Source organism: Onychomys torridus, chromosome 9 (assembly GCF_903995425.1).
Source record: "Onychomys torridus chromosome 9, mOncTor1.1, whole genome shotgun sequence".
Lineage (NCBI taxonomy): Eukaryota > Metazoa > Chordata > Mammalia > Rodentia > Cricetidae > Onychomys > Onychomys torridus.
The window spans coordinates 31,378,467-31,402,282 of NC_050451.1; the positions used below are offsets into that span (position 1 = coordinate 31,378,467).

Sequence of the window (23,816 nt, forward strand, 5' to 3'; positions counted from 1 at the left end):
ACTGGCACCTGGGTCTGAAGAGGAGAAGCTGAGGAGTCACCTGGGGAGGAAAGGCAGAATGGACCACAGATGTGCAGGTTCCTGCTGTTGCTTGTCCTCCTTCCTGCTGGCCCCTGCACCCCTGACAACCTGAGGTCCTTGCTTCCTGGTCTCTGGCTCTGCACTCTTGGACCACAACTTCATGATAAACATTAATTGCTTGCTGCACACCTACTATGAAGCCAGAGTTCCTGTGAGTTGGACATGATCATGAGATTCTTACCCCTGCAGGGGCATGTTGATGGATCTAACCATAGTACGGTAATATGAAGAGGGCTGGTGACTGGGGGCCAAGTTACACGGAGGGACAGAGGAGGAGTATTGAACAAACACAACTGGGAAGACATTGACTGTAATTCAGATATCTGGGCAGGCTTCCTGATAGAGATAGCCTTTAAACTGTGCCCTGAAGAATGTGTCCTTGATAAGGGGAGGATAGTAATTCAGCATGTGTTAAGTGATGGAGACTAGCGACAGGGCACGGCGGGTGCAGGGTCGGACTAGGGAAGCCATGAGCCTTGTCAGGGCTGAAGCAGTGGTCCTGGGGCTCCCTCCCTGGTTTGGAAATGTGACCCAGATACTTGATCTCTTCATGTTCTTTATACTTTAATCCAAGGCAGCAGAAAGCGTGCGCATGCTTGCTGGCATGCTCTCTGTCCCTCACCGTGCCAGGGTCATGCCTGCTTCATTTCACAGCTTCCCCAGACAGGTACAAACCATGAATCACATCCTCCGACATGAACTTGTTTATAGGCATAGCCCTTAACAGGAAGCAGAAACACACTATCACTCCCACAAGTCTGCAAGGTTCCTAGCCGCTATGACTGTACTTACCCCTGACCTCTCAGTTTCTCTTGCTGGCTGATATCCTGGCCCCTGGCTATTTTCTAGGACCAATGACTTTCACCAAGGTTTTCTCATTCCTGGCCCTGCAAGACAGAGGACTATTTGTAGTCCTGAGCCTTCTATCCTATGCCAGGAGTAACTTCATAAATGCTGGCAGTGGAGATAGGTCCCCTAAGAGCAGTTTGGCCAATTAATTTATTAAAACCTTATGAAAATAGTGAAATAAAACAGATCTACAGAAGCAAATATTTTAAAAGTACAACAGGTAACAATTATGAGAAAAATCTAAATCCTTGTCAGCTGGGTCAAAAATATAGTACAGTTGGCCTTTTGTATCTGTGGGCTCAACCAACCACAGACTGAAAATATTTGAAAGAAAATGGGTTTATATTATAGATTTTTTTTTCTTACAGTTATTCCACTGATGTAGCCTTTGTGTTGTTGCTGTGGGATGCTCTGTATGCTGTGAATATGTGTTGCTCTGATTAGTGGATAAATAAAATGCTGACTGGCCAGTAGCCAGGCAGGAAGTATAGGCAGGATAAGCAGACAAGGAGAATTTTGGGAAGAGGAAGGCTGAGTCAGATGACATCTGCCCACCGTCCAGGGAGCAGCAGGTCATGGCACATAGATAAAGCCACAGAACATGTGGTGACATATAGATGAACAGAAATGGGCTGAGTTTAAGTGTAAGAGCTAGTCAGTGGTGGGCCTGGGCTAATGGACATGCAGTTTTAATTAATATAAGCCTCTATGTGTCTACTTGGGTCTGAGTGGCTGTAGACCAGGCAGGACACAGGAAAATTTCAGCTGCATGCTGAAGAGTCAAAGTGTTCAGGAAGATACATGTGGGTTACGTTAGTAAGTACTATTCCATTCGGTGTAGGAATTCATCCATTTCCTGCTTTAGACCCAGGAGCTTTATAAACATGGCTAATAGAGATTCAAGATCATCTTCTTGGTTCTGGTGAGGTCCCCTGATTGTGGCAAAAAGTGGAGGATGGTGTGACGATGGCAGCTCATGGAAGAGCCAGAGATTACATGGTGAAACAGGAAGCTGGAGGGATTCAGGTGCCAGGATTGCTCTCCTATTCCATGTCACTCTTGAGAGAACAAGCCCTCTTTACTTCTTGAGATCAGCATTAATTTCTTCCGTGGGCAGTGCTCCCATTGCCCAACAACTTCCCCCACCTTCCCCTGGTAAATGCTGTCACATTGAGGACCAAGCTTCCAGTAGATGAACCTTTTGGGAAGAAACAATAATAGGACTTGAACATTTGAGAATTGGGGTATCCTGCATGTATAAGGATCAAGAACCAATCCCAGGTCAGTACCAAAGGAGAGTTATACCAATGATATTCTCAGCAGCTTCCACACATACCCCTTCCACTTGACTGGTTTCTCATGTCTGACGTCATAAGACTAAGAAATATTAGTTGTCATAATCTCTGCCTTGACAGAGAAAGCCAGCTTCACGGAGAGGAAAACTGAGATTTAGGATTAAAACAGTGATCTGCCCTCTGGACACGCTCACACAAAAGACACCACCCTATCCATCAGCCTTAGGGGCAGGACTAGCTGTTGCTATAGAAACATGAGGCTGGCAAGATGCCTGCCCAGGTGATGCCCACGGTGTCTCTCTGTTGCTGTCCGATGTTTATGGAGATCTCTGAGATTATGAAAACTTCAGCTACACACTGATGCCCCCCCAACCCTGCCTCTCAGCACTCCCTGTCTCCACCATTTCACAATAAACTGTGTGCTTTTTTCTTGTTATCAAGGGAGCTTGTGGGTACTCAGGTGGGAATCTGGAAGAGCCAACAACAACTGAGGGATAACTCCTGATTAGCTAGCCAATCAGGTTACAGATGGTGTGGAGACTACATTTCCAGCAGTGGTGGAGGGGTAGAGCCTATATTTGTAGAAGGCACTGAGTGAGTCTCATCGGAGAAACAGCTTCCACAGGGAGAGAAATCTAGATGGTTCTTCACTGTCTTGCAAGGTGGATGTGCTCCATTTTAGGGCTTGGGTACCAACTTGGACTGTTTATAATGGGTGTACTGCAGCCAGATCCACAGAGTCTCAAAATGAAAGGGATGCAGGGAGGCTGGTGGGAGGAGGCCCCTGTCTGCAAGTGTGTGGGATAAGACTTCCTCTTAACCCATTTTCTCTACCTGGCTTCCTCCAAGGGCTGGACCTGCCACTTGCAAGCATGTCTTCATGACCAAGGACTGGAGACTAGGAAAGCATTTGAATGCCCCCAGTGTTACAAGCCTATGCTCTCAGACACTCAGTTTGTTCTGTCTGGGTGGAAAACTTCATCCAAAGCCAGACTGAATCACATCAGTTTCTAAGACATTCCTCAACCATGTTAGGCAAGCTGCGTTAGAAGGAAACCTGATATAATTTTGGAAAAGCCTTCCTAGAGAAAGGACATTCTCACAGCTGCCTAGCCTCTTTCTGTGTCCAGACTTGGAGGGGTCCCAGGCTCCACGGAGGAGCTCGATGGGCCTGGGACTGACACAAGACTGCTTAGGTTTTGTAGGATATTCTTAGTCTCATTACAGGTCTTCTAGAAGGAACAGACATTCTCTGAACCCCATATAAGTGAAAGTCCTATTGCCTCACCCCTGCCTGTTAAATAGTTGTTAAATTTCATATTAACACCAGAGTCTCCTGTTTGGCTGCTGAGCTGGAAACCTAGATTCACTTACAGTGTGTGAGGACTCATGGTCTGGGATGGCTGATGACCCCTGCCAGCATGTGGCTGGGCTGAATTTTGGATGGCTTGGGGCAGTAGATACTAACTGCCACCTGTATGCCTGGGCCATCTTTCTGTTTCATCTGGTCTCTCTGTCCTGCTAGACCTTAGTTTCCCAAATGGAGGTCATGTTTCATGTCTAGAAAGGCAGACCAATGGCCAAATTATAACAGCTTTCTGACCTCCAGCCAGACCCCATCCGAGTTCAGCCAATGGGAAAGGCAGACAACGACTTGGTTGGTGAGCTCTGTATGCTCATTCTTGCCTAGGTCCTAAATCACAATGGAAAATTTTCTGGGACGGGATGACTCCTTTTGTAAACAAGGACATTCATCTTGTTGTGATGGATGTGCCTGGTGAAGCATGTGTCTCTCAGAGGCCCTGTGCCATCCGATTGTGCCTGGAGTAGGGTCTGCATTTGACAATACAGTTGCAGAGGAATAACAGTTAAGGCGGGAATCCTGGAGGCTGGCCGGAATTAGCTAACTGTTAACGGATGGAGACTGTGCTTGTGTTTCCAGTGTCTATAGAGTGGGGGTTCTAACTTAATCAATGCATGGCTTTTCATTGTTTTGCCACATACTGGATACTTTGGGTCTATAAAAAAAGAAAAAGCTAGGAAGATGGTTCATTGGGTAAGAGTGGTTGCTGTACAAGCGTGGAGGCCTGAGTTGGAATCCCTGGCACCTGTGTGAAAACATGGCATGGCTGTGTGTGCCTTTAACCCTTGTGCTAGTGGGTGGAGACAAGTGTATCCTGGGAGCTTCTTGGCCAGGCAGTCTCTTTGGAAAAGGTGATGTACACTTCAGCAAGAGACCCTGTTTGAAGAGTTTATGGCAGAAAGTGATAGAGAAAGACACTGTAGACCTCTGCATGTTGGGCAACCGTCATAACCATGTACATGTGCCACAAACATACCCGTGTATGTGTGTGTGTGTGTGTGTGTGTGTGTGCACATGTGTGCTCTATCTCAAGGAGCTTCCAGGATTGGAACATTACAACATGTGGGCATGAAAACAGGATCTTCTAGCCCTGTCCAGTATTAAGATACCAGAGAAGATTGGGACACTTGAGGAAAGGTGGAGGAAGGCAGGGGGAGCTAGAGAGAGATGGATCTGTGGGGAAGGCCTTTCCTGGGTCTCCAGGATTTGATCAGGAAGGATGAAGATGTGGAGAATAGAGAGAGGGCATCCCAGGAGAGGAATGGCCACACTAAAGTGTTGCAGTCAGGTAGACCAGTCTAGTCATCTTAGAGCAGTTCAGCATGGAGATGGGGAGGGCAGCAACCAGGCTGGAACTGGAGGCTGGGCCTTGAATACTTCCAGTTCTGAGCTTTGGACAGGGCACCCTTGGCAGGGTTTTGAGATTCCAAACAATATGAGCGAAGAGGGCAAACAAGAACAGAACAAAACGCAGGGTATAGTCAGTCTTCTCTTAGCATGACATAAAGAGCCCACTGTGTGCCAGGGGCCCGGCTCAGGAGCCTAATGATGTAGCTCACACAGATTAGATAAGAACCCTAGCTAACCCTCACAGAGCTTTTGTAGCATGTGATTGGCAGGGAACAAACACAGTGTGAAGAAGGTATTGCCAGGAACTAACTGCAAGGTCCAGAGCAAGTAGCAAATGGGTGGAAGTAATTAAGCATTAAGGCAACTCCACGTAGTTAAAAGGGAGGTTTATTTTGTGGGGTAATTTACAAGTGAAGGGATAGGTAATAGGGTCTGGGAAAGGTGAAGCGCAGTCCAGAAGTGTTCTCTGGAGAACTCTGCTCGGTCTACCTCCAGCGTCCAGTGTCCAGCAACCAAGAGAGCCAGCCCATCGAGATCTTGGGTCTTCAGGATTCTCTCTAGACTCCGCCTTGTATGTGTGACAGTTACCAAAGCCTCAATGGGGGTGATACTTCCAGGTCAAAGCTGGGATGGCTACCCATTACAGTGGAAGGCTCTGTGTCACTTTGGACGCTGGGCAGTAACTTAGATTGTTTGTGGGTTACTCATCATTTTCTCTGTGTTCTTCCTATATGTAGGGGAGTCCCCCCCTTGTCATTCACCCTGCTTACAGTGAGCTGGTAAATGCTCTACCACTGGTGCCTCTCCAATGATGGCAGGGGGCTACAGAGACAACTGTAGTGTTTTCAGGGAGGTTGTCTTTGCTCTACATTTCCTGTAATAGTAATAACAAGGGCACATGGAAACTGAGGGACCTGTGGAGTGGTTCTAAGCCAACAGATTACATATTTACATTATGATTCATAACAATTGTAAAATTATAGTTATGAAGTAGCAGTGAAAATAATTTTATGGTTGGGGGTCACCACAACGTGAGGAACTGTATTAAAGGGTCTCAGCATTGGGGAGGTTGAGTATCATTGCTATAAGCTCTGGAAATGTGATCTTTTTCTTCTACCCTGTGGACAAGGATCACTGACATTTCCACACTCCAAGGCCCAAGAATTTGTTTCTTAGGTTCTGACTTTTCTGGTCATGACAGGTGACAAACACATCCTGAGCTCCATGTAGGAGACCTGGCCTTCTTGAGTGTGACATCTGGGTGCCTTCATTTGCCCATCTGTAGAATGAGAGTGTGGACTATGTAAGTGCTGCCTAGACTTCTGCTGGGAGAGTCAATTAAACTTTAAAACGCTGAGACCATTTCACAAGGTTGCCAACTTCTTATTTTGACAAGCAGAGGCCTAACAAAGAAACTGTCAAATGTCAGCTCTACCATCATTGTCATTTTATTCAAAGGGTATGTTAATACCCAACAAAGAAGTGATGGCATAATGTCAGAGAAAAGGACAGCTCTTCCCTGGAGAGAGCATCAGCTGTCTTTCTCCAGCTCTCTACATTTAGTTATGCTGGCCTCTTCATTCCAGATAGCATTCCCGGACAGTGTGGCTCCTGTGGAGCCAGAGCATCTATGAGCTAACCTGCCAGACCAACTGTGCAGCATGAGGTCCCATTTAGGCCCGAGTATCTTCATCTCAGTGCTATCACTGGGCTTACTTCCTTCTCTTCCTTTTCTCAACCTTGACCCTTTCCCTGTCCCTCTCTGTGACTTTGCTCTGGAGGCTGGGTGGCTAGTTGTCTTAGAGCTAAGAGAAGGTAGGACATGAGGAGGCTGTGGCCTTTCTGACCCACTGAACAGACCCATTTTTAAAAATAATTTATTTTATGGGCATTATTGTTTTGCCTGTATGGTGATGGATTCCCCTGTAACTAGAGTTACAGACAGTTGTGAACTGCCATCTGAGTGCTGAGAATTGAACCCAGGTCCTCTGGAAGAACAGCCAGTGCTCTTAATCACTGACCCATCTCTCCAGGCTCTGAAACAGATCCATTTAACTCTTATAAGTGGCCCCCATTCCTCAGGGCTTTCAATTGGTCCCTCTATTATTTTACTCGCCTTGTTCCCAAGACAAAATATCCACCAAAATCAGCTTAAGGAAGGAGAGGCTTGTTCTGGCTCACAGTTCCAAGGGACAACCCATCAGATGGGTGTCACGGCAGCAGGTATGTGAAACAGCTCGTCATGTTACATATGCAGGGAGGAAGCAGGGAGAGACATGAATCCCGCTGCTCAGCCAGCTTTCTTGTTACAAGAGCTAGGACTCCAGGCCCCGTGGGATTATGCTGCTTACATAGAGGGTAGGTCTTCCCCCCTCAATTACCTAATCCAAATAATTTCTCAAAGGTGGGCCCAGGGCTTTGTCCCCAAGGTCTTTCTAGATCCTGTCAAATTGATAAATACTAGCCTGCACCCATATCCACACCCATGTTTTCACGTTTTGTCTTTCCTCTCCCTACTTGAGTCAAGAAAATTAATTTGGCCTGGACACAAAGGTCCCTGATATCTTTCCTGAGATTTCCTGTGGGTCCCAGTTCATACTCTTGTTCCTGACCCAGTCTTGCTTCTGCTTTGGTGAACTGGACAAAGATCAGGTTTGCTACTTGCAACTTAATAGATTCTAACCTCCTGGTGTCATACAAGTGCATTATCTGGCACTGAGAGAGTGTTTTGAATTGCTATTTGCCAACTTCTCATCTTATTGTTAGCATCACTATGGTGATCCTCACAGGTACTATCTGAGGAAGTAAGTATTTTTAATCCTGGTTTGCCACTAAAGGAACCAAGGCTAGGATTATGTGAAATAACTCCATCAAGGTTGCACAGTTCAGTAAAGTGGACCCACGGATCAGGACTTTTGCAACTCTGACAAAATGGCCTGGCTGTCTCATACCTCTTCCAGCCATTTTTCATTTGTGGGGACTCTACAGTAGTCTCTTATGATTGCCTTGTTTTTCAAGTCAGTAGCTCCTATGATGTTCAGCTTCTCATTCCTAAAGATCATACATGTTCCAAGGTCCCAGGTAGCTCTCTCTGTACAGCATTGTGACTCTGAGAATCATTTTCATCTTTTTCAGTAAGGAGAGGGGGTTTGTGGGATATGAGCTTCTGGCAGCTTTGTAAGGCCACTCTGCTGCATGGGGACCTGCCTGATACCTCAACTGCTTATCTTTAATATGGGATGAGTAGAGTCTCGTGTGTGGTGTTGGTACTAGCATTCACAGAGACAGCACAGTGCATGCAGACAGTTGTCTCCATTACTAATCCAGCTGAACCTCTGGCCCTGCTTCAGACCGGCCTGCTGTGATTAGCCACATGAGCTTGTCTTCCAACTGAGGCTCTCCAATGGTCTCTTGTTTAGCCAGTGTGGAGCTACTTTCTATCTGGTTGATGCTGAGGGTGGGCCATGGGGTTGCCCTACAGACTGGCATTTCTGTGTCTGGATCCTTGCAGGTTAGCTAGCTGCCTTGGACTTGCCCAAGGATATCCTTACCCAGGAGTCATAGATATCTATTAATCTAGTCCATATTTCCAAGGCCCCAACAGCAGGCTCTAAGCTGTTACTTTTTCTCCCCAATATTAAACTAGTCAAAGGATCCAGTCATCATAATTCCTCAAGGATACATGTATTTGCCACTAAAGCTTGAGGGATGACCTATTAATTGGAAGTTGGAAATGATACTGTTTGAGAACATGTCTAATATTTCATGGGTTAGCCTGGAGCCCCTTTCCTAGGACATTTCTCCAAATCCCTTTTCATACATGTCTGACTATAACCTAATTTAGGTGTTCATACAATGTTGTGTCTTAGAAGCTGCCAAATATATGACAATCATGTCAGTAGTACTGACAAACAGCCTCTTGCAGAGGACACCTATCTGATTTTTTTTGGCACATTGTGTCTATCTGAGTATCATGAAATAGAAAGAAAAACCTGGCCTCTACACTTAGACCAGATCAGATTTAAAGCTCAGTTTGGCTACTTGTGAGAATGGGCTTGCACATTGATGCAAAATAATCAAGTAGAGAGCTTGGCCTGTTATTGAGTGTAGAGGTGACCCAGAACTTTGTGAGGGCCAGCTACCCCATGCTCCTTAGGAGCAGCTTAGAGAGCACTCTGTGAAGAGCTGGAAGGATCGCTACCCCCCTTCTCATGTCCTCCAGTTAGGGAAATGACAGGCAGTGGGCTGAGCTGAGCCAGGAACAAATGCAGTGAGGGATCCGTAGTCCAAGCTATGAGGTCAAGGTGGTTAAGACCCAGACAAGACCCTTGGGGCCCGTTTACACGGCTCCTTTGATTCTGAGACACGAGAATGTGAGGTGTAGTGATGGTGAGCTTTTGTTAAAGGTCACTTGGCCTTTCTCTGTCACCTTTTTTTTTTTCCACCACAAAGACTCCTGAAGTACAATTGTTCACACAGAGCACACAGGTGTTTTGGAGAAAGAATGCATCTGATACACCTGGAGAGCAATGGCTGACTTGGCCTGAAGCACAAGAACCATGGCAGGGATACCTGGTACACCCGGTAGTCTTCTAACTCCTGAACAATAGGCTTCATCTGAGCTTGTTTTTAAGCCTCTGTGGGTCAAATCTTTGAACAGGGTGTCCCATCCATGGAGTTGTGGTCCAATAGTTAGGGAGACTCCCAGCTGACCATGAAAGGATGGCCTCATACAGGGTCCCCGGGATCTATGGTGGTGGGGTTTTGTGCAGCCATTAGATATGCAGGATATTCTGAGTAGCCAGGGAAAGGATGCATAACTGGACTTCCCAAGGGCAGGAAATGAGCTCTGTTGCCCTCCCTCACCAGCTCTGGCTGGGACCTGAGGACTCCTCTGCCCTAGTTCTCTTCTGGAGTGTCCAGTGACCACCTCCTCTCAGCCGTCCATTCATAGAACTCTGGCCATGAGCACCCCAGCTGGCGGTGCCCACATTATGCTTTACTTGCTTTGAGCTGCTTTCGGTAATCTGCCTAATGCCCTAATATGCAGGATTACTGGTACCTGGGGAAATGCCCACGGTCTGCTGTCCTACCGCCCAGGATGTGTGAGAGACTGGGGTGGGCTTCCTCTTCCGTTACTGGCAGTGGGGTGGGCATGAAAGGAGGACAGTTCTACTTGTAGGCCTGGGGAACCCTAGGGGATCAGCACCAGGATGATGGTTTGCATAGAGGCACAGAAGCGCTCACCCTTGGGTGATATTTTGAGTTGTGGGATTTCAGTGTTTTCAGACTATTTCACAATGTCATGGTCATTCTCATGCAATAAAGCTGAAATGGGTGTGTGGACATTTCAGACTCACCCCGTCCCCTGAGACTGTATTCACTGAGGTGTAGGTGGTACAGAGCCTCGATGATGTGAACCACTCAAACATTGTGATCAGATTGTCACAGAGTCTGGGCCTGCCTCCCCGCATGGTCCTCAGTGGTTCCTCACAGAGACTGTGCTTCCTAGGTCAAAGAACTGTGGCTTTGACTTACTACTTCTTGCTACCCAGGTAAGGACTCCCTTCAGAGAAACCACCCAGGCTGGCACGGCCACATGGGCCTCCCAAGGTCAGGTCCAGTTCCACCAACTGTCACTGTTCCTCTGGCAGGACAGAAGGTCTTTGAACTGTACGTCCAGCTGAGGGCATCTGTGTACAAGTTCCTGGCTCAACTTGACAGACGGGGAGGGGTCAGAGGAAGGCAGGGGCATGGCTGGGAACAATAGGCAGATGAGACAATAAACTAAGAGCAGAGCCTGAAAATGAGGCACAAGAGATTGAAGAAGTTTCCTGGTCCTGCTTTCTACAAGGGTGCTCTGGAGTAGAACATCTACTCTGTCTCTTGGTCCTAAGGACCCAAGTAAGGGCTCCAGCTTAAGGTTCCCCAGGATGGGAGCTGCATCTAGCCCCTTGGATGGCCTCCAGGGAAAAGGTGAACTGGTTCTCCTTCAGATCACCTCACCCAGGTACCTCAGGGTTTATAGGACCCAGGCAGAGAAAGGCCTACACACCAAAGCCCTGGGCAGAACGCAGCTAAGCCTCTGTGGATGTGAAGGACAAGGGATAAAGTCAGACCTTTTCCTGCACGGAGAGCCTTGACCCTCAGCAGGAGGGCTGCCCAGCCTGTCAGCGCCCATGTTCATTTCCACTTCAACATCTGGCTTCTTGAAGTCGGGTTTGTGGTTTTGTAGTGGTTCTTGGAGGACAAAGGATGGCATTCTTCTGACCTTGAGTTCACCAACCTCCTGAGGTATAAGGACCTTGAGAAGGTCCCGGCAGTATGTGCAGTCCCAGAAGTGGGTGCAAAACACACTCATAATGATGACGGACCTTGGCGGTGTCAGTTACCCACATTTTAATTCCTTTCTCCAGCTGCCCTGGCCAGACAGATTTGTGTTGTCCCATCCCCCCTCCCCCCCCCCCCCCCTTTATGCTGTCAGGCAGTGGGGTTTAAATTCTGACAGTGTCTTCTTGGGCCAGCTGCTTAGACCTGTAGCTGTTCAATGAGGACATTAGCACCTACCTCATAGGACTGCTGTGATCATGCTCATAATGGCAGCCTGTGTCATTATCATTACTGTGTTCTTTACTAATATTATCTCGATCCTGTGCCTGCCAAGAACTGGCTTTCATTTGCTGCAGCTCTCTTCCCTGCCCCCTCCTCCTTCCCTCACCTACCTCTTCCCCTTGGGATCTTCCTTTCCTTCCTTCCCCCATGCTACCCTCTTCCTTCCCATTCTCTTTCCTCCCTCTTTCCCTTTTCTTCTCTCTCCCCCTTTTCTTCTCTCTCCCTTTCCTTCCCTCCCCTCCCCTCTCTCCTCCTTCCCTCTTCCTCCTCCTTCCTAGCTCCCCCCCCCCCCAACACACTCCATGAAAATGGATTTGTACTTACTGGAACCTGCAGTGTTTAAGTTGTCAAACTGACAGGGGTCTACTGTGTGGAGCGTCACGACAGTGATTCCAAGTACATAGGTTTCCAGGTGGTCATGAAAATCCTACCTGAACCGGGATATTTCCAGCACCATGATCAGAAAAGGGTTCAGGGATCAGATGAGGATCTGAACCAGCACCCAGGAGAGTGGTGTGTGGATACTGGGGTGCCGAGGGAGCAGCCAACGGCAGTAGCCTCTAAATCAGGGTAGCCTGGTGGCACAAGGAATCCAGTGCGGCTGCAGTGACAGGAATGGGTTTCAGACACTCTGATGAGACTTAGGAGGAAAGAGATTGGGTGAGTGGGACAGTGTGAGGGCTGGTTGTCTTCAGAGAGGAAAGGGCAACTTCAGAAGGGTGTTGGGCACAGTGGCAGTGAGATGAGTTTTTTAAAAAAACTGTATTCTCTTTTCCAGATGGCCATTCCCTAAATGACTCTTCAGGCAGGGGATGGGGAACCAGTAAGCAAAGCCTGAGGTGTCGTTAAACCCATTCCAGGCTTGCAGCTCCCAGGGTGGTCCTCTTCAGTCACTTGGACCAGCTGGCTCCCCACCTCGGCGTACGTGCCGAGGTGTGGCACCTAAGGTGACCTTGGCCTCTGGCTGTGCCAACATATGTCTGTGTGCATGTCCTGGTCGGGGAGGGAGCCTGACCAGGCAAGGGAGGAGAGGGCTTAGGGTTAGCTTGGAAGGCTTTTCTGTACAAGGCTTCTGACTGGACTTGTCATTGCAATGTCCCTGTGGTAAGAAAAGAAAGGATTGTGCATTCTGCAGCAGGGCAGAGTGAAGTGGTCCAGCCTGTGCTCTCAAAGGCTGTTGGCTCTGGGGTGTGAGGCTCCTCCTTTTCTCACCAGTACTGGGGGATAAGGGTGCCTCACTGTCCTCCTTATGGAACAGTAGTGTTTGGGGGAGTGCTCTGCTCTGTGTGACCGAGGCCTCTGCAGGAGGGACAGGTGGGGCTCAGCATTTACAGAGAAGCACGCAAGGGTTTGGGGATGTGAAATGATTTACCTACGGCCACCCAAAAGCACTGATCTTGGACTGCCGCATCTGGTTTCTCAAAGCTCCTTGTTGTGAATCTGTGCATTGGGGACCTTGTTGGACTGGCCTGGGTAAGAGGGCCATGTGGTCTGCTTCACCATCCTCTGTTTCACATCTGTATGTCCTGGGAGAGGGGCAGGAGCCTAAGAAGTTGCCAAACCCCTTCCTTCCTTCCTTCCTTCCTTCCTTCCTTCCTTCCTTCCTTCCTTCCTTCCTTCCTCCCTCCCTCCCTCCCTCCCTCCCTCCCTCCCTCCCTCTCTCTCTCTCTCTCTCTCTCTCTCTCTCTCTCTCTCTCTCTGTGCGTGTGTGTATTCAAATCTAGATTCCATACATGACAGAAAATGTGGTATATGTTTTTCTGAGTCTGGCTTATTCTGCTTAACATTCTGAGGTACCTTCTCAAGTTACAGTGCTGTTTGGTAACAATGCTCAAATCCCCAGCCAATGGTCTGTATGCAGACCACCAGTGACTGGGGTCCAGTCAGGCCATTGGCCACAGGTAACGTAAAAGAGATGGGTCCATCTGTATCCATGCCAGTGGGGCGTCATGGTGGGAACAGCACTAAAAGGAATAAGGAGAAGGTAGGAAAGGCCATTGCCCAGTAGGGTATGGAGTGGGAGGGGACTGAGGCCATTCTGCTGTCCAGTGTCTCCCAGCTTCCTATGCATACCTCCTGGCTCAGAAACTTTCTCTGACCTCAGAGGTTAGCACGAAGGCTAGATGTAAGCCCAGCATACAGCTGTGCCTGGCCAAGGGGGCCGGGCAGGGCCAGGGGAAGACGGGACTCAGGGGCCTGCAAAAGGTAGCTGAGTGCCTCTTCATTCAGGAATCCTCCCAGGGTGGACACGGGGACTTGTTTCTTTTCCTCTTCTGTGTGGTCCTCTCTCTTCCCCCAAACATCTTGTCTCTGTTTCTATGTGTTTGTTTTTTATTCAGTCCTCCTGAGGCTGGGGCAGTGTAGTGTGAAGTCTGCAGTAAGTAAGTGCCTCCCTTGGGGGTCAAGGAGAGGGTCATACAGTAATTTCCTGGCCAACACCAAGGTCACCCTCTCTGGGCAGTGGTAGAGTCCTCTGAGGGAAGTGGGCTAACTGGACAGATGTTTTGCCATTCAGGAAGTGTATCTTCCCCCTGAGACAGTGCCATCGAATATAAGAGGAAGGATGTAGTCCCAGGACCTGGAAACTGCCTTGCTCTGACCCTGTCTGTCTGACTTGGAAGGGAGCAGTTGGTCCAATGGAGCCTCAGGTCAGGGTGCATCTAAGAGAACACTTGGTTTGACCTAACTAGTGTGGTAATGCCTCCCTAGCTGTCCTGGATGGGGTCCTACAGTCTTGCTGGTCCCCAGAGCCACCTGCCTAGCCAGAGGATGATACCATGCAGAAGTCACCCTTGTTTTCTGCTCTGCTGTCACGTTATGGAGGCTCACTTTGGACTGGTGGCCTTCCAAGGGCCCAGAGGCAGGAACTACAGTGGAAGCAGCTGTGACCATCGTGGTTTTAACTGAGCACCACATGAAGCACCGCGTCTCATACCTTCCTGGAGAGGGGAGCCTCTCTCTACTCTGCACAGAGAAGGCAGATGCTCTGAGTCAACATGACCCCCAAGAGTGCACCAGAGTCCTAGTGGGCTCTCTGCTGTCTCAGGTGATGCCTGCTTTCGTTACTGGATCTATAAAATGGCCTGTGAAATTCTACTTACCTGCTGGATTTCTTATGGAGCATAAGAAAGGAGGATATACGAAGATGTTTACTTCCTAATTGTTTAAACCCAGTTCTGGCTTCATAAATGGGGACTATTGCTGTTATAAGAAGTTCAGTCTAACTCAACACCTCTCACCTCCTGCATGCCCCCAGCAGGACCACTTAACCCTTTCAGTCCCACCCCCTTTCCCCTGGTATGTGGAGTTACAGCATTAGTGGAGGGGAGCAGGACTTTGCTTTCCAGGCACAGAAACCCCCAGCTAACCTGGCAGGCTGGCACAGGGCTTGATGTAGCTCCCTGCTTCTGTGGCTCCTCCCCCAGTCCTGCCTCCCACATGTGGTAATTAAGCTCACAACATCGAGTATAAGCAAATAATAAGGGCATTATCTCCTGTTAGTTTGTGTTTTTCCGTGCCTATCATAAAGCAATTAAAATAATGAATGCCTTGAAAAACAATAGGTAAGAGGGTTGGAGAAATAGCATGCTATGCGCCGTATACCTCTTATACTGTGAATTATAGATGCATTAAAACCATGGTGGCTGCAGGGGACTCCTGCCTCTGGGCCTTTTCCATGCTGAAAAATGTCTGTCCTTTGAGACAGCAGGCTCAAACAGCAGGAAATTGGCCCTCCAGGTGGCCAGAGCCCAGTTGGCTGGTGTTATGTGTAGCTCAGTTGGTAGTATGCTTGCCTAGCAAGCCCAAAGTCCTGGGTTTGATTTCTTGTAGGGTATAAACTGGAAGTGGTAGTGTATGCTTATACCATCAACACTCCAGAGTCAGAGGCAGGAGTGCTTAGAAGTTCAAGGTCATCCCTGTCTGCATACCTAGTTTGAGGCACTTGAAGCTACTGGAGACCCTGTCTCAAAAACAAGTAAACAGAAGCAAACACAAGAATGTTGGTTTGAAAGCATGTTTCCTTCAGCCCTCACCATTCTGTGGCCAGTTCTGAAAGTAGCAGGTGAGTTTGGCTGAAGGTTCCAAGAAAGTGCTGGAGTTAAGGTCTGTGATCTATTTTGGATGGGCAAGGCCTGTGCCTAAGTTGACCTCACATATGATCTTTAGATAAAAACTACAGCTTCTGGAGTGGATCTGGTACCCTGAGTAGCTGAATGAACCTTGTGCTTTTTGATTTCGGTACTGGCTCGAGACTGAGAACCACTGCATTCAGAGCCAATGTCAGATGTAAGTTAGGGATAGGCATTTTGGGACTCAGTAACTGAGTCTGTGTTATGTGCCATTGGACACTGTTTAGTTCTGGGGAGCAGGCAATATTACCCCGATCTCACAGGGCAGCCCTTGAAGTGGTGGGAGGGCTAGATTTCTGTTTTGAATATGCACCGTGGTTACCACGGCTGCCAAGGATGACATCCTCCCTATCCTCCTGAAGACCCATCCTTTGAGTCTCAGCACCAGGACCAGAGCTAGCCGGCCAATGAGACTAGCCTGGTATGTTTGAGAGGTAGATGTCACACAAATCAGCAGGTGGCCCAAGGCCTCCCAGTCCCAGGCTCCCACTGGGGTTGTTCCAGCTCCTGCAGCTTAAAACACCGGGGAGTAAAATACCATAGACATCCAGTCCTACAGCCCAGCTTCTCAGTCACACTCTGCCTGAGCCAGGGTCAGCCAGCAGGAGAAGAGCAGGCATCAGACACCTTTCCAAACCTACTCTTCCAGTCTCCCCGCTTCCCTGGCCTCACTGGGCCCACCTTGTTCCTTGCAGGAGGTTTCCACTTCTGATTTGGTTCCCCCGTCACAGTCCCACTTTGGACCAAAGCACAATGATCCCCAGTGTTTTTCTCTTTGGAAATTAATACCAAGATTATAAGTGATGAGTATAATTTACTGATGTCTTTTTCCATCTCCACTTGCACTAATGATCTCAGTGGGCGTTTGAGTATGGGTCTAGTTAAATTTGATTTAGATGAATGATGAGTCTTTAGTATATGTATAAGCCATGCATTTTTGGACATATTTATAAAGATATTTGTTTACCTAAAATTCAAATTTGGCTGAGCATCCTATATTTTATCTGGTATCCCAAACCCAAGCTCTGGAGGTGACAATGAACAGATACTCAGAATTCTTTGTCATCATTCATTCAAAATTTTGATTGCTTTGTTGTTGTTGTTATTGTTGTTGTCTGTTAGGACTCTGTGGTCCAGGCTGGCTTTGAACTTGTGGGCGATCCTCTTGTCTCTGCCTCCTGTGATTATAGGAGTGTGCCACCATGGTAACTTCATTTATGTTTAGTGTACTAGCTTTGTGCTTTAGACAGTGTTAGGTATCAGGACTGACTGCAGTGTTGGATTGGGTTGGGAAATGGAATGAGTAAGTGAATTATAGCATCTATTAGAGAGTTTAAATGCTATGGAAAACAGTAAAGCAAAACAGTTGGCATGGAAAAAAAGAGTTGGCATTTTCAGAGGGTAGTGAGAAAGACTTTATTGGGAAGTTGAGAGTGCATGGGTAAGGAGACAGAAGCAGAAGCAAGCCTTGGGCAGCAGAGGATGGGAGCATCCTAGGCTCAGGGCACATTGTGGGCAAAGGTGTATCATTTACAGCTTCATGTAGGGTTTGGATCTCTGAAACTTCCTTTCTTCAAGAATATTTCAAATTCTGAAGGGGGAATTTATTGTCTCTTGTAACTCAAAGAGCTGGGCTTTGGGCAGCTGTTTCAGCAGATGTACCACACTTGAGCCTTATTGGCTTGGCAGAGTCATTTGATTGTCCCTGGCCCAAATGGGTTTTGCCAGGGGATAGAATGCCTGATCCATCAGTCTGTATTGATAGAACTGTTGTGTGTTCTTCGTTAGTCTTTTTGAATGGCATGGACAGAGGGAAAAAAGATGGAAAATTAGTAAAGGGAAGTGGGGTTGGTGCTATGAAGGCATAATGACTTGTGCCAAGACAGTTTTGTGCTGACTGTGCCCCCCTCTTAACTCCTATGTGGCCAGAGACAGGTTTGTGCCATTACCTTTAAAGTGATCTGAGAATAATGCCAGCATTCTTTCTGTTCAGAGTATTCTAAAAGGAAATTTAAAAAAGGATTCTTTGCGTGCCATAGCATGCCTTTGGAGGCCAGAGGACCACCTTGGGTCCTATCTGTCCACCTTGTTTGAGACAAGATTCCCCTTTTGCTGGTCTCTATTGTGTATCTTGCCACACTAGTTGACCTGTGAGTTTGTGGAGGTCCTCCTGTCTCCACCTTCCATCTCTCTGTAAGAGTGTTGAAGTTACAGATGTACTCTACTGTGCCCCCCTTTAACAAAGATTTGAGGACTTTAAGCTCAGGTCCCCAGAGCTGCATGGCAAGTGCTTTACCCACTAAGCAACCTCTACAACTTGATTTAAAAAAAAAAACAAAATTAAAGAAAATATAATCCATAACTATCTCTCATCCCCCACCACTATCTTTAAGTTACATTCCCTCGTTGGAAACCCCTTTGGGTTCTGATTCTTTATGGGTGGGTATCTTATTTAAATCCAGTTCTCTCCTATGTCTCAACTCTGATTCTCTCTGTTGCCAGGAGGCCCAGAAGATAAATAATGGCTCCAGCCAAGCAGATGGTACTCTCAAGCCAGTGGATGAAAAAGAGGAGGTGGTGGCAGCCGAGGTCGGCTGGATGACGTCTGTGAAGGACTGGGCAGGGGTGATGATATCCGCCCAGACACTGACTGGCAGAGTCCTGGTGAGTCCCCAGCCCCTCCCATGTGAGGTGGTCTTACATCTGGAAAGGGGGGTTGCTTGGGAGAGATGATGATGCTCTGAATTTTCTCGAGGCCAAGTAGGATGAGTGGTCAGTGCTCCCCTGAGCTCATAGATCAGCATAGTACTCTACACATACCCAAGCCTGTAGTTTGGCACTGTCTACAGAGAGTGAGCCATCATCGTGCATTTACAACCTGCTTGGGGGGTGCACTGAACTGCCTCTGTCAGTAAAACAGATGTACTCATGCATGAATGAAAATAAGCACACTATACCTGTACTATCTCAGAATAAAGGATGGGGCGTAGCAGCATAAACCAGAAATGTGTCCAGAGTTTGTTAATGCAGAATTAGGAGTCTTTCTCTCTTCTCCCTCTCTCTCAGAGAGAGGGGGAGAGAGAGAGAGAGAGAGAGAGAGAGAGAGAGAGAGAGAGAGAGAGAGAGAGAGAATGAGAACAAGCTGCTGTCCTCTAGTGGCCTGGCAGAACCTGCTTAGGTGCAGTGTCTTAACCTGCACAATGTGAACTAGCCCCTGCAGTGCTCATATGGAGACTATGAGAAGCTCCTGTATGTGTGCATGCATGTGTGTGCGTGTGCGTGTGCATGTGTGTGTGTGTGCGTGCGCTATAGTGTATATGTGGTGAGTGTATTATAGTGTGTATGTTATATGTATGTGTTGTAGTGTGTATGTGTAGTCTGTGTGTTAAAGTGTATGTTTAAGTATGTGTGTTATAGTGTGTATGTGTAGTCTGTGTGTTACAGTGTGTGTGTTATAGTGTGTATGTGTAGTCTGTGTGTTACAGTGTGTGTATTATAATGTGTATGTGTAGTCTGTGTGTTACAGTGTATGTGTAAGTATGTGTGTGTTATAGTGTGTATGTGTAGTCTGTGTGTTACAGTGTGTGTGTTATAGTGTGTATGTAGTCTGTGTTACAGTGTGTATGTTAGAGTGTATATGTGTAGTGTGTGTGCTACAGTGTGTGTATGTTATAGTTTATAGTATGTGTGTTATGTATGTGTGGTATATTGTATATGTGGGGTGTGTGTGTGTGTGTGTGTGTGTGTGTGTGTGTGTGTGTGGTATAGTTTGTATGTGGTGTGTGTCTGGGTGTGTATGCATGCCGTACTCTTGAATTCTTGGGTGCCCTGTTTCTGGGCCTGTCACCAAGGCCTTCCACAGTCAGGGCTAGCTCATGCTGATCCTTTCCCAGGTACACTCTGCCTCTCTCATCTGCTAACAGAGAGCTGGGCTTCACCAGTTGGCCTCATGAGCCCCTGGTTTAGGTAAAAATTGTGAGTGGAAGGATTGTAATGGCTACATCACTTTTCTGGGGCCAGAAGGCTGTTGGTGTTATTGGTGTTTCAGTGCAAAGAATAGTGAAGAACGGGGCAGATGGGGACCGTTGCCAGCTTCTGACAGGCCCATGACCCACCCTAGGTGTCTCCCTTACTATTGCATCCCTGGCTGGTGGCATTCTTGGGTCTGCTCTGGGTCAGGAGTTACCTGATGATGTGTTCAGATGACTTCTCCCTATGACTCGGGCATATGTTTTGTGCAGGTCACCCTTTGGGGCTTGAAGTGGGGGTTCACAGTCAAGAGTCATTTGGCCTGTAGGTAGAATAAGCAGGGACCTCATCAGCTATTGGATCAAAGATCAAGCTGGGAATTTTCCCCAGAAACTGCTTCTTTGATGAGGAAGTGAATCCCAGTGAAGAAGGTGATGGGTAGTGTTTGGGAGAGATGCCTCCCACATTTCTGGAGGGAGTGGGAAAGACACTGTATGCCATGCTTGAGAAACTGAAGGGACCAGCCAAATAGCCTGGTAGGAGAACAGGACCCTGGGATCTAAGGGATCTTCTGTGAACTCAGGCCATAAGGTCATGCTGGTGACAGCTGAAGACTAACTTCAAAAGAGGCGCATGGAGGTGGCCCTTTGGAGGACAGAGAAACTAGCAAGGTCAGTTGCTACGAGGGGGAAGACAAGGGACCTTTGGGTCCTTTGTGAACCAGGAGAGGGTCTGATGAGGACTTGCAGGTGGCTTGCTGCTGGATGTGGAGACCAATGTCAGTTTCCTCTTCTCATTCTCCAAGTAAGCTTTCTGTTGCTCTCTCACACAGGGATGTGAATAGATGTTGCCCTGGAGACAGGTGAGGTTGGGTTCTGGGTCTGGATATGCTTGTGTGTCAAGAGTGAAGCCATGCCTTCCACACATAAGGTTGTGGTTCTGTTTGATCATGAGAATGATCTACAATAGCCATACTTTCAACTTTTAAGGAGTGAGTTTAAGTATACAGCAGGCTACAGTAAAGGGGAAAGCAGCGTGCAGTGGATAGATCTCCAGATGCCATCAGACTGGTATACAAAGCAGAAATTGCCAGTTGGAATTCCCAAATGGGTTTTTCTCCATGGCTGAACGTCCAGTTTCTCTTTCCCATTGCAAGCACTTTAATATCACAGGGCAAGCGGCAGTCACATCTGCTGGAAGTCGCTTACCTTCTAGCTGTTCTCAAGAACACATGCGTGGGTCTGAAATGGGGTAGGGACAGCCCCATTCTAGAGACTGCCTCTCAGGGAGCTCATACAGCACCTGGTAATTTACCAGTAGACTCTATATTCTGGTGGCCATGGCAGACACAGAGGGGTGGGGTTTGGTATGAATGTTATAGTTGCTCCTGTCTGAGGCCATTACAGTCAACACCAGTGTACTTCATCAGAACCAGCTGAGGGTTCCCAAGTACCAGCTCTGGGCCAAAGGTTTTATCTGATAAGGTAGGAAATAAACATGAACACTGATCAGTGGTAGAGTTATTACTTAGCATGCATCAGACCCCTGTCTTCAATGACAAGTACCAAAAATAGAAAAAGGCTAAATGTGGTGGTGCCTTCCAGGCCTTGGGAGGCTGAGGCAGGAGGATCATGAGTTCAAGGAAAGCCCGTGTTACTTAGCAATATGCTGGTTTAGAAACAAACACAGTCTGACCAGAGGGAGGAAGGGACTTCTTGGTGGGTGAGCTGGAAAGAGTGGCTGCAGTGGAAAGCATTTGATTTCTAACTAGACACCCACTGTTCAGTTTCCCTTTTCAAAAGTGGATTAGTATCTTAAAAGCCAAAGGGAGGAAATAATGTCATCAAGGAAAACAAGCTGTGGGAGTAGAAAACAGTGCATTATGGGACTCTGGAGGGTTGTTCAATAAGGCCGAAGGCCAAGAACACCAAGGCATTGGGCTCAAAGAAGGCCTGGAAGGTTGGCTGGTGACAGCTTGTCTGGCCTGAAAATACCAAGGTAATGAATGTGGGCAAAATTTGTAGGACAAGGGTGTTTTGAGAATGGGGTGCTTAAGTTGGCTGTCATATAGCCATCTGGGAGGAGGTGGCTGTTCAGAAGGGGAAACCTGAGCTGGGAGATCCTGAGACAACTTAGTAGTGAGCTGTTACCCCCATGATAGCACAAGAGGGAAAGGCCTGAAGTATAAACAGGTCAAAAGGTCAGGGAGTGGATATGAGTGATATTATACAATTGGGGTACATAGGGCCAAGTACTCCCCAGACCACTTCAATACCCCTCATGCACCATCACTAATATTATGGAGAGTATCTTGTGAGCCCTACAGGCACCATGTCATCCTGATTCCTTGTCATCGTTTGGAAAGGCCTGGACCCGGCTATTGTGTTCGCTCACATAGCGTACACAGCTCTTGAGTTGCAGTGTTCCAGTTTCATTCCTGTTGCTATGATAAAACATCCAGACAAAAAGCAACTTGGGGGGGTATTTTAGGTCATAATTTTTTCCCCACAGTCCACCATGTGGGAAAGTCAAGGTGACAGGAACTTGAGGAAACTAGTCACATTCACAGGCAAGACCTGAAAGGCAATGAATATATTATGCCCACTTGTTTGCTCCTTTGCAGTTGGCTCTGTTTCTTCATTTAGACATTTCAGGAACCCCTGTCTAGGGAATGGTGCTGCCCACAGTGGGCAGGTCTTCCCATATCATTTAATTTAATAAAGTCAATCCCCTATGGACATGTCCACAAGCCAACCCAGGGTAGACAGTCCCTCAATGAGACTCTTGCCAGGTGATTCAATGTTGTGTCAAGTTGACAGTTAGAGCTAGCCATCACACAGGGTCTCATCATAAGGAAGTAGGCTAATCTTACCAAAGAATCCATCTCTCCTGCACCGCTGAGAAAAATCGAGCCCCAAGGAGGGATTTTGCTTGGGCTACAGAAAGCAAAGCAGCTGTTAGTAGAAAAGCCAGCTGGGTAGCTACATGGACTTGATACACTAAGTGTAGTGTTCCTCCTGGATTATGACTGCCCAGATAAGGACAATGCCTTTTCTAAGTCACTGCCAGACGTTACTCTGGCTGTGACAACTAACATTACTGTTTTTGAGCAAACAAGGTCTGAGGCCCCCAGTCCAGACACCCTTAATCCTCACAGATAGAAGCAGGCCCATCCCCAGCCTTTTTGCCTAGGGCTACCCAAGGTGTCACAGCTGCTCTCTGGTCTCCTTGGAGAAAGTCCTGCCAGGGCGCTGGATCCCCATGAAGGGAGGGATCCCTGTAGCACAGTGCATTGTCTCAGAGCTCTTTGAGGAGAAGGCAGAGCCTGGCTCTGCCCAAAACATGGGTTTTACACTGAAGTAGCAGCACGCAGGACAAAGCTGCCATGCCTGTTCTGAGCCCAAAGCTGTGTTTGTCTGGAACTATCCAGATGTTTTTCTCTGTGACAGTGGGACCAAACCAATATTAGACTCCAGCTATTGAGTTTCTTTTTTTCAATTTTTAATCTGTTTTTCTTGATGGATGCTCAGGAGCTTGGCCTCCACATCTGAACCCCCCCCCCTTCACCTGTCTGGTTGTTACAGGTGAGGCTCTTGAGACTGGAATATGATGGGTGAGGTTCAGCAGGCAAAGGATTGGCTAAGTAACCCAGATTATCTGTAACATCTGACCTCACTGGCAAAGCACCACGTTCATCTGATATATGGTAATTTCTTACCAACTCTGACTGTGTGCTACATACAGGCATAAAACAATGAGCAAGAAAAACACAAGTGTGAATTATTCATACTGTTGGATTAGATAGGTAACTATAGAGGTCCATTCCAGAAGTGACAGGTGGTCAGCCCCATTCACCCGGGGCCTCAGCACCAAAGTGATCAGTTCTTTGACCCTAAGGTTCCAGGTCTCAGAATGGCCTTTGCCCAGTCATTCTCCTTAGGACCAGGCTTGCTGGCCCCAAATCAGCAAGACTGAATGGACAGAGTTCCCTTCTGAAACAGGCCTGAGCCATACTATGCTATAGTATGCCAGACAGACGAGAGTTAGTGATGACTTTGTTTCATTTTTTTTTAAATTAAAGAATATTTTCTTAAAAGTTTTTAGTTTAAAAACAACATGGTGTGTGTGTGTGTGTGTGTGTGTGTGTGTGTGTGTGAGAGAGAGAGA

At 47.6% G+C, this 23,816-nt stretch overlaps 1 protein-coding gene across 20 annotated transcripts in view; it reads left to right on the top strand.

Moving 5' to 3' along the window:
• The window catches only part of Kcnma1 (potassium calcium-activated channel subfamily M alpha 1), a 701,946-nt gene that overhangs the window by 183,518 nt on the left and 494,612 nt on the right, over positions 1-23,816 (top strand). For all 20 annotated transcript variants that reach the window (XM_036199296.1, XM_036199299.1, XM_036199301.1 and 17 more), the window contains exon 2: positions 18,183-18,344. In XM_036199296.1, coding sequence (XP_036055189.1) covers positions 18,183-18,344 — 162 coding nt within the window. The remainder of the gene's footprint in view (positions 1-18,182; positions 18,345-23,816) is intronic.